General features: G+C 34.9%; 1 protein-coding gene and 1 long non-coding RNA gene across 6 annotated transcripts in view; one reads left to right on the top strand and one right to left on the bottom strand.

Moving 5' to 3' along the window:
* The window catches only part of atm (ATM serine/threonine kinase), a 184,802-nt gene that overhangs the window by 160,165 nt on the left and 8,973 nt on the right, over nucleotides 1–15,664 (top strand). Inside the window, exons 51-58 of the mRNA XM_039744508.1 lie at nucleotides 49–174; nucleotides 3,403–3,561; nucleotides 5,235–5,373; nucleotides 5,710–5,792; nucleotides 9,437–9,577; nucleotides 9,907–10,023; nucleotides 13,824–13,973; nucleotides 14,892–15,057. Coding sequence (XP_039600442.1) covers nucleotides 49–174; nucleotides 3,403–3,561; nucleotides 5,235–5,373; nucleotides 5,710–5,792; nucleotides 9,437–9,577; nucleotides 9,907–10,023; nucleotides 13,824–13,973; nucleotides 14,892–15,057 — 1,081 coding nt within the window. The remainder of the gene's footprint in view (nucleotides 1–48; nucleotides 175–3,402; nucleotides 3,562–5,234; nucleotides 5,374–5,709; nucleotides 5,793–9,436; nucleotides 9,578–9,906; nucleotides 10,024–13,823; nucleotides 13,974–14,891; nucleotides 15,058–15,664) is intronic.
* The window catches only part of LOC120523301, a 93,168-nt gene that overhangs the window by 73,323 nt on the left and 4,181 nt on the right, over nucleotides 1–15,664 (bottom strand). The window contains exon 4 of one of the 5 annotated variants that reach the window (XR_005632583.1): nucleotides 2,389–3,133. The exons of 3 other annotated variants lie outside the window; for them this stretch is intronic. This is a non-coding gene — a long non-coding RNA (uncharacterized LOC120523301). Of the gene's footprint in view, nucleotides 1–2,388; nucleotides 3,134–13,527; nucleotides 13,563–15,664 lie in introns of those variants that run through there. One more of the 5 variants, XR_005632581.1, reaches the window with a different exon arrangement.

Raw genomic sequence — 15,664 nt, 5'->3', positions numbered from 1 at the left:
TCCAGTTTCTCATTTTAATTCCTAAATTGCTATTTTATATTTAAACAGAATGGCATCAGGAAAATTCCATCCTATAAATTTCTACCACTGATGTACCAGCTTGCAGCTCGAATGGGGAGCAAAATGCCAGGAGCAGCAACAGAGGGAGATGGATTTCATGATGTTCTAAATGAGGTGGGACATTATATGAAAGACAATCGTTTACATATGATGGTTCAGTAATGTCAAAATTTAAGTAATGTCTCCAAGTTCTTTTTCATTAAAGTATTTTAAGCCATATAATTTAGTCTTAAACATTTCTAGAGAAATATGTCATATTTTATTATGCCATTCTTTGTCAAAATAGAAACACCTTTACCCAAGGACCTATTTTAGAACAGCCATAGGATTCTAAAAGCAAACTAAAGATGATGAAAGCTAAGTCATATTTTTCAGTCATGTGAAGAAAAATAACACTTAAAAATAACTTTTTCTTTCAATAGTTTATTTTTTAAAATGTGTTCCAGAAAAATTGTGCTGTTTAGCTACTTATCATTATGCCTTTGCTCTGTGATCTATTTTAATTGATTCTGGTTTGTTTATTTCAGAGAGTTTAAAATGATTGTATCTTACCATTACCATAAAAATATGCAATAAAATATACATTTGTAAAAAATACTAGGGATGTCCAATCAAGTTATTTTTTTACAGCCAATAACAATCACTAATTTCATTTTACTAAAACTGACCAATTCCGATTTTACTTTCATGTAAATACATGACTGATGATGAAGTCAAAAATATGTAATCAAAATAAGTTAAAATTCTGATTCTACAATGTTAAAAACGTGTGTGTGTGTCTGTGGAGAATCAAAACTAATTTTCATGCCTTAAACCTACAATTTTTGTTGGAAAATTATGCCTGTATGTTCTAGCATACAGGTGCCGGTGATAAAATTAGAATATCATGAAAAAGTTGATTTATTTCAGTAATTCCATTCAAAAAGTGAAACTTGTATATTACAGTAGATTCATTCATTACAGACAGACTGATGTATTTCAAATGTTTATTTCTTTTAATTTTGATGATTATAACTGACAACTAATGATCTTCGTATCTTTCAAAAACAGTTTCTTATGTTCAACGATAACTGCTGTAGAAATTGTTTAATTTAACTAGGATTTTTGCAGTCTGCTCTGTTTAGTCATAGGACCAGGCCTATTGATTTGCAAAATTTTTGCACGAGTAGTTTTTCACATACACATTTATTTAACTAGACATTTATATACAAAGGCATATACACACACTCATAAAGAAATTTATAAACAAAGATAGCTGACAGCTTGTTTACAATGCCAGAGCACATGCTGGATGATGAAGAGAATGAAATGAACACATGCACACCTAGAAGTCTCTGTGAAGGTCAATATGGACAGAAGCATTAAGCCACATCTTACCAATCTTTTTACCTATACAGTTTGTTTACTCCATTTGACTCAATATGTTTAGTTATTATCAAGTCTTGTTGATGAAAACTAAGTCATGGTTCAATTTCCAGTTCATTTCATTCTTCAATTGTTTGTGTACATAATAAATATTACATAAGTCAAATACTTGATTGTATTATATTGTATAGTACAGTTTTTTTGTATTGAATTGCAAAATTTTCCATTGTGTGGTTTTCTGCAGTATCACTAAAGTGTAATTTACACTGAAGTACTGTATATGGACCATTCCATAACAATTTTTTCTGCTAAGCTCCTACAAAACCAGGCATGTCGTAGCTTTATATTCTACCTTAAGGTTAGTATCCTTGGTATTTTAAGGACTTAACTACAAACCACACATTTTACCTTTTTTATTAAAAAATATGATTTTAACTGTTTAATAGTTGTAAAAATACTAAAAATATTTTTTAATAATAAAACATGTACACAAACATTGTATCCTTAATACAACTCTCTCTCTCTCTCTCTCTCTCTCTATATATATATATATATATATATATATATATATATATATATATGTCTGTCAGCGTTAGTAGCATTCTGTAGCTCATGTTTTTCATCTGTCCTCTGTGTCCGATTTGCATGATTTTTTTCAGCGTTAGTAGTATTTGTAGCTGTACGCTGCTCATCTGTTTGTTGTGCTCGTTGTGTACGTGTGGTCGCATTAGCAAGTCTACGTTCCGCGTCAGTCATGTGACTTAGTTTCCTACGCATCCTTCCAGCTCTTGTGGCTGCTTGAGGTATTTCTGCGAACACCATACATATGGATAGTATCAAATATATAATATATATATATATATATATATATATATATATATATATATATATATATATATATATATAAAATATAAAATTCAACATCTGTCTGTCTGTATGTCCGTTTGTCCGCTTTTCATGAAAGAACTACTTAACGGATTTAGATTGGGTTTTTTTTTGTAGAATTTGCTTGAACATTCCAGTTTATTTTGTGTCTTCTCTCATCGCACAAGGAATCATAGTCAGCTTGCAGGAGCGATATATTTGCGCTAATCCGAGACCGAAGCAGCGGGCTGAGGGGATGGGAAAGCATGACATCAGGAGTGGGGTGTCGGTCTCCCTCTGTATTTTGGAGCATACCTTGCCTCCGCTTAGCTAGCGATACCTTTTTGCTTATTGATTTTTAACGTTTGTCCTGCTTTACTACCTATGCGGGCAGACGACTAGTATGGTATAAAACAAAATAAATTATTACTGTAATTTTATAATTGCCATTTTTTCAAGTCACAGTTCTATTAAGATCTTATAAGGTGATTATCAAGAATATACAAGGCTAACATATGGTACAAACCAAATTTACAACTAAAATAGGCTAATTTGGCTTTTGAACTACCAAGCCTATTGTCTACTAAGCAGCAAGGGCCAATTCTTTTTTTCTTTCTAATTTAAAATGTGAGCTTCAGTTACAAATACAAGCTTGCTCACTGTCCACGCTAAGACAAAAAAGATGTTTTAGTTAAAACACAAAATGAAAAGGTGTGAACTCTTCTCCATACACAGGACAACTCCTCAGATGTCTTTTTCTCAGTTTATTACTTTAATGTCAAAGACAGTTTTGTGTGGTCTTCTCTCTCTCTCTTCTAGAAGTTCTCTGCTTACAGGAAGAAATCTAGAAACAAAATGGCACATTCATTCACTTTAAGTAAAGGAACACTACTACTTCATTACTGCTAAACATACAGAAGTAGATGAATTCATATGGACTGAACATTTGCTGATTTAAATTGGCAAGAAATTGATCGGAGCATCAATAAATATTAAATTATTTATCCAAACAAGATGAATCACTGTTTTGTTAATGGAAGTTTTGAACAGTGGCCAACAGTGTAAAACCTGTGTTATAACATACCTGATTTGTATTTCTCTCTTTCTAATTAGGTAATTTGCCGGACCTCAATAGACCACCCACACCATACCTTATTTATTATCCTGGCCTTGGTTAATGCAAACAAAGATGATACTTTTAGACGGTCTGAGGGATTGAAAAAGAGTGGTCTCTCAAAGCATGCTCCAAAACAGACTTCACTTCTTGATAAGGTAAATTGACCTGTATGTTACTTAGCTCATCAAACAATCAGTTTGAGTTGAACATGATCATAATACATGAGATAAAAATATGAAAATTGCATTGTCTTTGTACCTTTCTTTCATATTTTTCATTTTAAAATAAAGTTTCTTTGAAAATAAGATTATCATGAATGAAGGAAAAAAAACTTTCAGGTAAATTAGATCAGCTAAGTGGCTGTGTACACATAGGAATAACCAGCAAATAAGGAACAATGCTGTATTCCGCACATACATTGTATGAATAAAATGTTCCATTGATTCCTGAATTATTTCCTAAGAATACAGTATTAGTCTTTCACAAAGAAGGTTAGTTTTCCATGCTGGTTTAGTTGTCATGGATTTTTCTACAAGCAGCTTCACAAAATATCCCTGCCACTGTCATATGCTGAGTAAAATCGTAAAAGCAGATTAGTTATGGGGCAGGCTTATAATTCAGAAAGTACAAGTTGGGAAGAAAATGTTTGTCTTTTTTTATTTATTTCATACTTTTTAAATAAAGTGATTAACCACAATAAGCAGACAGTATATTTTTCAAGTCTCAAGCACTGGTCACTAAAGGAGTTTTACACGTCTGTCATTTTGTGGTGTTGTTATGCAGTCCTACCAGTGTTCTCTTTGACAATTTGTGATGTTCGTGACTCTTGCAAACACTCTGCCTCCCATTGCTATGGTGGCTTATATTATTTTCATAATTGATAACCAAATGTTGAAACTATTTTACAACAAGCAGTGTCTGACTAAATAAGTGCATATAATACAGATCTTAAATAATCCTTATATTTTACTTATTCTTCTGTAGTATAGAAAACATTACTGTTTTGTCATGGGTTATTTTAACAGATTTTTGTGTCTTAGTGGCCCCGGCCATGCCTCAGCCATTTACAATGTGATGTGTGACGTATAGAACATATAACACATGAATAAATCAGATCATCACAATAAAATATGACTGTCTTATTTACATCTTAAAACACAAGAATCCTATTAATTTTAAACAATAGTTATTCACATGAACTTCTTGGTTACCGAGTTTGATTTCCAACATTTCCTAGAAGTGATTCTGAATATTCTCAAAGCATTTACCATTAAAGTGTTATTCTTACCACAGAGAAAATATTTTCAGTGTTTAAAATTGTTGGGAATGAACATATTGGCAGTATTTTTAAGGCATTTTTTTAACTAATGAAATCATCAAATTACCAGCAAGAAGATGTGACATGTCCATTCAGCAAGACCTAATTCTTCTCCTGTCTCTTTCATGGAACATTTATAATCATGTTTACTATTGTGAAATAAATACCAACATTGGCTTTGCTATTTTAGAAGCATAAATATACTACAAGTGAAAGTGATCAGAGAATACAAAAGAATGCATGAATAAGGTCCCTCAATCCCACCAAAACCCCAAATGACCTGATTTCATCTAACTGAGCTGGGCACAGTCTGATTTGAGTCAAAGATTAATTGTATATATTAAAATTATTACACTTGGACCTGTGAAATTATATTTTTATAATAAAATTTAACACTAAATTATTTTTTCATTTATTGATGCTCAAAATGAAAACCACATCCTAAAGACAGTTAATTGATTCAAGATGATCTATTGCTTCATTATTAAATATCATTTTATTCCTTTTTAGGAAAGGTCAGAAGTGGCTCAGGAGATCGTGAATGTTATTAGAAAAGAGAAAGCAAAAATGGTTAAGAACGTTGAGATTCTCTGTGAGGCTTACATCTCATTGGCTAATATGGATGCATCAAGATGGAAAACTGAAAAAAGTGAGCATTTCACAAATTCTTAAATTTAACAGTTACTCTCTGGGTTCTGTTATTTGGAAGATAAATTACCTGTTAAATGTTTCACAGCGCTGATTAAAACACAAGATGTCATTTAAGTTAGGATATCTGTTGTAACAAGTATAACTACTCTTGAGGCACAGATTACTTGTACCAGATAAGGTTATTAATATTTGTTATTTTAGGCTTGGCTTTGCTTAGAGACTTTTTGACAAAATAAGAACTGTGTAAATCAACTTTCAACTTTGGATTATTTTTTTGTATGTTTTCCTGTGCACTGCGTTTTGATGCTTTTTTTTTGTTTACAATTTATTGCAGAACCTATTCCAATTCCTTCTGATCACCCAATTAACAAAATAAAGAACTTGGATGATGTTATTATTCCCACAATGGAGATAAAGGTTTGTTCAGTCAACAAGTATTCCCATTGTTGTTGTTAATATTATTAAATTATAAGGATATGGTATGATATTTACAGTATAATATTCCATTGTTCTGTTGTGGTAATGTCTGAGACATGGAAGCACATTTATGTTCCATTATACTATTTAAGGTAATTGACAGTTTTCTTACACTATTAGTGTAAAGTATTTTTATTTGATATGGTTTATTTCAATCAATGGTTTTACTGTATTTCCTCACTTTTCAACATATTTTATTATGTGTTAATCTGGAGATTGTGTTTTGCCTGACACTCCATGTGAAAAAGATGAGTCAAGGTCTCAGAAAAAGCAGAAAAGCACGACTTTTTGTGTTCATAAGAATTACTTATGAATGTCTTGAAATAACTTCAGTTATTTATTGTCCTGCACCTCCTGACTCACCGGTAGAGTTATACAAGATATACAATTTTTGGAGTTCCCCACTATTTTTGGCCCTCTAGAACCAAAAAAACTCTTATTCTTTGGCCATCTTTGGACCATATTTTGTAGAGGCAAGTACACCCATGTTTTAAGGAGTAAACGAATAGGTGTCTTCAGCAGACATGATCAGAAGGTCTTGAAGTTATGCATGCCACATCAACCAAGCAAAGGGGATCACCCCTTAATGAGACATGAGGAGTCAAAGTTACTTCTTTTCACAAAATTTTGAAAACATGGGGATAATAATAATACTAGAATCAGTAATATTGTGTAAATATGTGCAGTGTTGTTTTACGCTATTTTGAGGTTGCAGATCATGAATTTGATAATATGTTTGATATTTAATTTTTTACTGGTGGTTCTAGCCCTCTAAGAGCCACTTCCAAAAGGATTAAAAGACAGGTTTCACACATAAGCATATGGGATGTCGTCTTAGTCTATTTTAAGGTTAGTGATTATGAATTTGATGTTATTTTTGATTTTGATCCTTTATTAATGATCTAGCCCTCTATGTGCCTCAGTTAGGGGGTGAAAAACGGCAAATTTTCTATTACAACTGAGAATATTTATATTTTAAATGTTTAAATTGAAGTACACATTTTAATATTTCAAATATTCTGCCTCATGAAGTAAATCATTACAATGTTTATGAACACCTCAAAATATGGCAGTTTACACTAATTCAGACTTTTTAAAGTTGTTTTTGGTCTTCTTTTTATAGTGGTACCATTTTTTTTTTTTTTGGCAAAATATCATTATCCTCCATTTGATTAGTTTTAATGTGGCCTTGCATTGCTATTCCATAGCAGCATGTTTTGTCTATTCACATTTATTAAAATGTCCAGTGATGACTTGTCATATTGGAATGAGTTTCTACATTGGCTGAGGTGTATCGGGCCATCTCCAGTTTGCAACATTGTGAGGTGATGGGGGCAGTCCAGACCAATCACACTGGCCTGGGCTGGGGAGCAGTGCAGCAATTCTGGTCCAAAGCCGCCAAGAAACAACTGAAGATCATGGTAGTGGAAGAAGTCACCAGGCTGGAGCAGGAGCGCTTCCAAGGGAAAGCATTATCCCAGGGCAGCCAAGGAGCTTGGACGAGATGGTGCGCTACCTTTAACCAGCATATCACCTGGGCAGACATCTGGAGGAAGCCACAATCTAGACTTAGCTTCCTGTTGAGGGCAACCTACGACACCCTCCCTTGCCCTCGGAACCTCACACAGTGGTATGGTGAGTAGGTAGGCTGTTCCCTTTGTGGGAGCGTCAAGGCGAGCCTTAGGCACATATTGTCAGGTTGTAAGGTGGAAAAAGCTCTGTCTCCACCTAGACTTCAGGCAAGATCTTGGAACTACAAGGAGCAGTCGTCCACATGACATCAGTGCTCTTGGTGCCACATAGGGGTGAAGGAGGTCACAGATATATTTTGGAGCAAGACCATGCAAGGCTTTAAAAACAAACAACAAGATTTTAAAATCAATGCGACACCATACCAATAGCCAGTGGAGAGATGCTAAAATGGGGGAGATATGATGCCTTTTTCTCGACCCAATCAAAAATCTAGCTGCCGCGTTCACAACCAGCTGAAGGCGCGACAGAGCAGATTTTGGCATACCCACATATAAGGAATTACAATAATCTAGTCGAGATTTAATAAAGGCATAAATTACTATTTCCAAGTCCTACTGTGATAGAAAGGATTTTAGTTTAGAAATTTGCCTCAGTTGGTAAAAACTGGACTTTACTACCATGGAGATTTGTTTTTCAAAACTTAGTGATGATTCAAAGATGATACCTAGGTTTCTGACATCATAATGAATCATTGCTGCCAAAAGTCCAAAGTGCATGCCGATTTGAACTGCAGACGTGATAGGACAAAAAATATTGACTTTTGCTTTATTTTCGTTTCATTGCAAGAAATTTTGTGCCATCCAATATTTAATATCCTCAAAGCATTTCAACAGCTTTTTTACCGATGAAGTGATGTCAGAACTTTGAGGTACAGCTGTGTATCATCAACATAATAATTCCCTAGCAGGATTTGTAAAGTCCAGCAGTACGTATCAACCTCCTGCGCAGAAGAGGCTTAGCATGCTTACACCTGGCAAAGAGTGGCAGATGTTGGCAGACTTCAGGAAACAGCTGATCTTCCCAAGAGAGGTTGTAATAACTACTCTCCGGCCAGACATTGTCATATGGTCTGCGGTGGAAAAGAGGGTCCTGCTCATCGAATTAACCTCTATGATTATCAACCCATGAAAGGAAGCCATTGAGGTATATTGAGCTGGCAGCAGAGTGCCAATAGGCTGGCTTGAAAGTCAGAGTTTACCCCATGGAGGTCGGTTGCTGGGGCTTTGTTGGCAAAGCGACAGTCCAATTGTTACACGGTGTGGGAGTGGAAGGCTCAAGCTTGAGGAAAGCCATAAAGGCACTGGGAGAGGAAGTGGAGAAAAGGAGCTACTGGCTTTGGCTACCAAGAAAAGACATTGATTGTTGTTGTCAGTAATAAGAAGCCGTTAACATCTCTGTCCTTCTCCATTTCGTACATTCGTAAAAAGAGGCCTGCTAAAAATGCAAAACATTTCAGTCAGTAAGCAGCAGTTTATCCAGCTGAGCTAAAGAGAAGTCCCCTGAGTGAATCTAGGTTTCTGTACCATTTGTCTGTGCTTCGGAATTTGCTCATGATGACACCCTGCCATTGGCTGTTTATCCTCCCTGAAACAACAGTATTGGCACTCTTTCTAAAGCTGCAACATATTCTACTTTTCTCACTATTTGCCATTAATTTTTATTCTTTCCTTTTTAGGAGCTGTAATATATTGTTCTGTTCTTTTCTCATATCAAAAGTTTTCCTGACTTTATATTTCATATGTACATTCTATATGTGCAGATAGGATTTGCAGGTGTTGATTAGGTTTTTAATAAAATTAACAACAATGTTTATATTCGTGGTTTATCTTATTGGTAATATAAATCCTTATACATTGAAATTCATTTACATGTTTGTATTTTATAAAGGTATTTTGCTTCAGTTTTCTAAAAATGTAACTTTTATGAAAATATTATGAACATCTGATTTAAAAGTCATTTTTAAATGTTATGCAGATACTAAGTGTATTAAAAATATTAACCTGAAAGTCTGTTGTACCACATCCCTTTTTCTTTTCTTATTTTTTTTTAAGGTGGATCCTTCTGGCAAATATGAAAATATAATAACCATTAGGTCATTCAGACCTGAATTTCGTTTAGTGGGAGGTATAAATCTGCCTAAAATCATTGACTGTGTTGGTTCTGATGGAAAACAGCGAAAACAACTTGTCAAAGTGAGAACTTCTGCATGTTGTATGAAGAAAGTATCTGTAGAGGTTGTGCATCATGCAATGCAAAATATTTCCAGTATGATATAGCAGGCTTTTGCTTACTATTTGCCTACCAGTGTTAGTTGACTTCAGTGCTCGAACTGTCTTTTCATTATAACATATCGATTTCTGGTCCTTAATAAATTAATCATTTCTTCAGGTATTATGTTAGATGTTGCTTATTTATGTTTACTTGTTGCTGACTAGTTCTACATGTCATTGTTACTATTGTAGATAATATTGTCCTTTCTAAAAATGTTATGCATGATTTTCTCATTCTCATTAAATTACAGGGCCAGGATGACCTTAGGCAAGATGCTGTAATGCAGCAGGTTTTCCAGATGTGTAACATGTTGTTGCTGCGAAACACAGAAACACGAAAGAGAAAACTAACCATTCGTCGATATAAGGTAATGCTTTTAAAAGTATGAATAATATTCAGGCATAACTGTTTTGGTTTGTTGGTAATAACATGCCTTAGAATGGGCAAGTGCTTAGTGCAGGGTTTATTATTGCTTTGTGCTGGAATGGACTCTGATGCCTCATGACTATTGTTAAATTAAGTGTGTACAGTAAAGGGGCAGTTTTGTGATTTCAGTTGCAGGGATGAAACGTATGAACATACTCTGATAGCACTAGGCACAATAAAGGAAGCAATAGTAATTGGAAATATCAGTCCATTTCTGATCACATTAATGCACACAGCTGCAAAAATTCAGTTTAGATAAATTTACTACCATCATTTAATCTAAAATTTAAGCCTCTATGATGAAGGTGAAATCTGGAGTAAACCCATGTGGGTTCATTCACAGACATGTGCACAATATAATTATAATGCATACATTTTGCCAAAATAATATTTTGGTTGACAAAGGCAAGCATATCTAAAATCATGAGGAGAAGTAAGAACTTGGAAAACTCATGAAAATTAACTATGAATAAGTGTCAGGGATGATTTAAAAGCCTATTTAAAAAGTAAACAAGCTTCATAGCTGAGCAGCATAAAGCCCTGTTACTAAGTAATGATAGGTAAAGATGAACAAGAATGAGTGTTCATGGATTAAAAAGGGGAACATAGCGGGGCATCAAACTCCAGATAGAAAAGCACCACACGCTCAGGAGGTATGCGTCACCAACACTGCACAAGTTTCATGTTTGTCTGATGATAGCTGTTTTTTTCTCAGTTATTCACTAAAATCGATGTATTTCTGAGACATATCCAGAATCACATTCTTGATCATTTCATTAGCTCCACATCCACAAGTAGCCTATATGGAATATAAATATAGTTCATAAGCATCAGTAACATATTTTTTTTTCTGTCAAGTAAAGTAGTGAGGATCTCTTTGAGACAAGACCGCAATTAAGGAAGCATTGAAGACTGGAGGGATCTTTGCGAACCTTCCTTTTTGTTTAATTGACCTGGTCAATAAAACAGGTTGTGACTGAGATTTGAACCTGCAAAACCCTGTTATGGATGATTTTGGCACTGCAGCCTCTTCTCTAGTGCCTGTACATTCTCATTTTGCTGTGTGCTTTAATCTGTAAACAAACAAACAAATGTACACTTTATGATAATAATGGTATAAAAGAACAATCTTTCCTAGTGCCCAGACATTGTGGGATAATAGTTGCAATTAAATGCCTTTTTAACACTGACATTTACCTCTTAAAAGAAGTACTTTTTAAGTTTAAAGCCTGTAGTAAAGCACACAAATACACATAATTTACCTGGTAGTATTTTGAGTATGTTTTATGTGATGTTTGTTTTGTGGATGGTGTGTCCCATTTAATTTATTTTTGAAATTGCATTTGTTCTCCTTTTCTTTGTGTTTTCAGTCAGCTGCATTTGTTTTAAAGCTGGACTGGTTGTGGCTGGAGGTTATACCATAAAGGCAGCATATTGTCAGCATCTCACTCCCATTCATATACAATTTGCTTTTCTCATTAAACCACATCTTCTGTCACTTGGCAACAGTAGTTAATTGTGCACTCATCTATCATTAAGAGTTATATTTAGGCTTTGATTTGCCCTGAAACCTATCTTAAGAGGCAATATGCCTTGTGCCTTTTATTTTTGTACATTCTAGTGTTTTCTTGTGTTTTTTTTTTCTTTTCTTTTCTGTGCCATTTTGACTTACTTTTTTTTTTTTTTGTCATTGTATCATCTTGCTTTGATTCATGTCCTGGCCTTTATTTGTTTGTCAGTGTCTCCATTACATTAATTACTTTTGCAAGAAAATTTTTAAGTGCAGTTCTATCATGTGGACTTTCCTATTAAGGTCACAGACTTTTTCGGCAATGCAGTAGAATGTGTCTTTGACTGACAGGTCTGCTGTAAATCTGAGGTGAACAGATAAGCACTAAACAGTATATTATATTTAACTCTTCTCCAAACGTTTGTCATTTCCTTATATGAGTACAAGGCATACATTCAGGCTAATCAGTCTCTCAGTGCTCACAGGATATGCATTTGGCCCAACAAAACCAGATTTGACCCTCCAGATAATTTAATGGTTAGATGGTTTTCAGACCTTCAGCTCCATCCATCAACAGTAATCAGTGTTTGTCCCAGTAACTCTAACCATGAGGCAAGAATCAAACCTGGATAGGATGCCATTGCCTCACAGAACACACTCATACATCCACACACACATTCATAAAAAGGCAGTTTTATTTACACAAAAGCACACATCTTTGACATGTGGGAGAAAAAAACCTTTGAAGATAAAAGGAAAACGTGCAAACACAGCCAGAGGCCATGCCCAGATCTGAACTTAGAATTATGGAGCTAAGCTGCATAAGCACTGACCATTGCACCATTATGCTATGTTATACTGTGTCAATTTATCACTTAAGTTGTATTAATAGCTGCTGAATTCAACATTTGCCATATCAAACTAGAAACAGTCCATTTTATATAATACAATTTTCCTTAAAGCAATATTCCCTGACTCGGGGCTGAAATATATTGTTTCACTCTCAGTACTTGAACAGTACAAATCTTATTATTATTTATTATTATTTACATTACTTAAAAAACAATATCAGCAGTATTAGTATTATAACATAGTAGGCAGCTTCCATTTTGCTGATGCATAATTTCCATCACATGACATGAAGTCTTATGTTTGAGTTGTTAATTTTTATACAAGAGTTTAGTGAAAGTGGATTTTTTAATATATTAAATATGTAATATTTAAGTATCTGTAGCTGTTCTATTATCATTATTTGGAACAATGCTTATTTCACATTAAATTATAATTTAATTAAGATGAAAAATCACCTGCCACAATAGTTTGCTGCATCAGACTTCATTGTAAATCCATTGAAATATGATTTCATAGTTTAAGGACCACATTTAATTTTTAAACAGTTTATGAATAATTAAGTTCAAATGATTTATTTATAAAGCTACCTTCTGTGACTTGACATAAACTGAAAGCAGTTCCTAATGTTATTTTATATATATATATATATATCCATCCATCCATTTTCTAACCCGCTGAATCCGAATAGGGTCACGGGGGTCTGCTGGAGCCAATCCCAGCCAACACAGGGCACAAGGCAGGAACCAATCCTGGGCAGGGTGCCAACCCACCGCAGATATATATATATATATTGTCACAAAACGAGACAAAGACAGAAAAAGGTTTGGGGCAGCCACCCATGTAATTCGGTATCCCGGCTGCAACTTCGTTTTTCTTTTAAATATCAGCACTGAAGTGCTTACAACAGAGTCCAAAACAAGACTGCCACAGAAGGGAAAAGGGAAGGCTTTTAAAGGGGGAGACAGGAAGTGAGGTCATAAGGGTCGGGCACGTGTTCATCGTTTATTGGTTCAGTCCCGGATGTGACATCAGGGGGGCCGGAGCTGGCAAGGTCTGTCTCCATTGGCTCGGTCCCAGAAGTGACGTCCAGAGAGACAGGTGGAACCTCCGGGTTAGGTCTACAGGGAAGTGAGAAAGAGAGTTAGTGCGCTCTGCCACATCCCGGCATGGCTCAGAACTGCCTTCACTCGAGCCCTTTAGCTGCCTCCCATGCGCGCGTGTGTGACAATATATATAATATATATATATAATATAATATAATATAAAATAATATAATATAATGCACACACACAGACACACACACATAGTAAGCACTGCAAGTCAGTAAACTTCTGAGATTACCCATATGGATTATTAACAGTACTGTTTTGTTTGTACAGGTTGTTCCCTTCTCTCAGAGGAGTGGCGTTTTAGAATGGTGTACTGGCACTGTGCCAATTGGGGAATACCTTATTGATCCAAGCAAAGGTGCTCACAAGAGATACAGACCTGATGACTGGAGTAGCATGGTCTGTAGGAGAAAAATGAATGTAAGGTTAAACCACAAGTGATTGTCCCTCAGTATCTGAGAACTGCATGTTATTTTTATTAAATCTGCTCTATGAACTTAGGAACTCTGAAATTTATACAATACATGATCTCAGAAGGTTACTTTTCATAACTATACAATATGAGTATTAATCTATAGTTAGCACTGGAATTTTCCAGTGATGGACAGACAAAGAGACATGTTTTCATTTTGTTTGTGTGTCAGTATGTTTTTGAGCTGAACTATATAATGAATATATGACATTGTAATTTTTCCTGCTATGTTTTGGAAAAATGTAATTATTTAAATACATTTCCCAAAACATAACAAGAACCCCGTATTGAGCTGATTTTTAATTATCTTTCACATATTTTGTATTTGTGCATGCACTGTATTTAGTGTATGCTCCTATGCTCCCTCTCGACCACTCCAATGTGATGGTTGGTGCCACCTTTGTGTGGTATCAAATCTCAGTCCACACTCTTTCCATGTGTAGCTCCTGGCTGGTGGAATAAGCTGCTCACCTACATGTGAAACTCTGACTCCCTCATTGTGTTCAAGAATATGAAGACTCTCTTGTTTGTTGAATTTCTATCTAACTAATAGCTTTTTGTAAATCTGGTAACTGTAACTTGCTTATTCAGTATGTCTGAGCTTTTCATTTGTGGAAGTCAATTTTCATCATTGTCCTATCACACTTACACCCAAACAGTCCCCAAACTGATGTTTCCTTGATTATGTAGACCTCTTTTGTAGGTTACCCTGGGTAAAAGCATCTACTAAACAAATAAATGTACATGTTAATTTATTAGCGAAGATGTTTATTATGTAGCCAAGCACTAATGATGCTTTTTACTGATATATTTTAAAGTTTTACTCAGATATCTTGTGTATTAATGCTTTTCTAATATATTTAAAGGAGGTTGTAAAAAAAACTTTTGAAGACAAGCTGAACACCTACTTGGAGGTCTGTCAAAACTTTAAACCCGTATTTCGCTACTTCTGCATGGAAAGATTTCTAGATCCTGCTGTTTGGCTGGAAAGACGACTTGCCTATACTCGCAGTGTGGCAACTTCGTCCATTGGTAACTGTTACCATCTCTTAAATAGTAATAACTATTCACACAGTAGACATCTTTAAAACATTTCATGTCAAAGAAATACAAGTATATGTAGTTTTTGGTTCTGATAAGAAATATTTTGTCCTGTATACTGTATTCCTTTTTCTTAAAGGCTATTCTTACAGTTTCTGTGTTCTGTATTTCTAATGCAAATTAGTTCTTTTATTATTGTTTATATCCTCTGCTTATCAGCTGACTTTATAAGTTCAGGTTAATATGAGTGAGGATCTCCAAGATTTTCCCAGAAAATACCCAGAGGAGTAATATAAAACATGAATATAATATTATATAATAAAGGAAGAGTTTTTTGGAAGAAAAGGTTAGTGAGCTAGTGTTAGCTGAAGGTAATTTAATTATAGATAAAATGTCGGTTTCCTCCCACAATCCAAAGACATGCAGGTTAGGTGGATTGGCGATTCTAAATTGGCCCTAGTGTGTGCTTGGTGTGTGGGTGTGTGTCCTGTGGTGGGTTGGCACCCTGCCCAGGATTGGTTCCTGCCTTGTGCCCTGTGTTGGCTGGGATTGGCTCCAGCAGACCCCCGTGGCCCTGTATTCGGATTCAGCGGGTTAG

This window comes from Polypterus senegalus, chromosome 2 (genome assembly GCF_016835505.1).
Source record: "Polypterus senegalus isolate Bchr_013 chromosome 2, ASM1683550v1, whole genome shotgun sequence".
Classification (NCBI taxonomy): Eukaryota; Metazoa; Chordata; class Cladistia; order Polypteriformes; family Polypteridae; genus Polypterus; species Polypterus senegalus.
The sequence above is the reverse complement of the archived record's forward strand: the minus strand, read 5'-3'. Positions and strand labels throughout refer to the sequence as shown.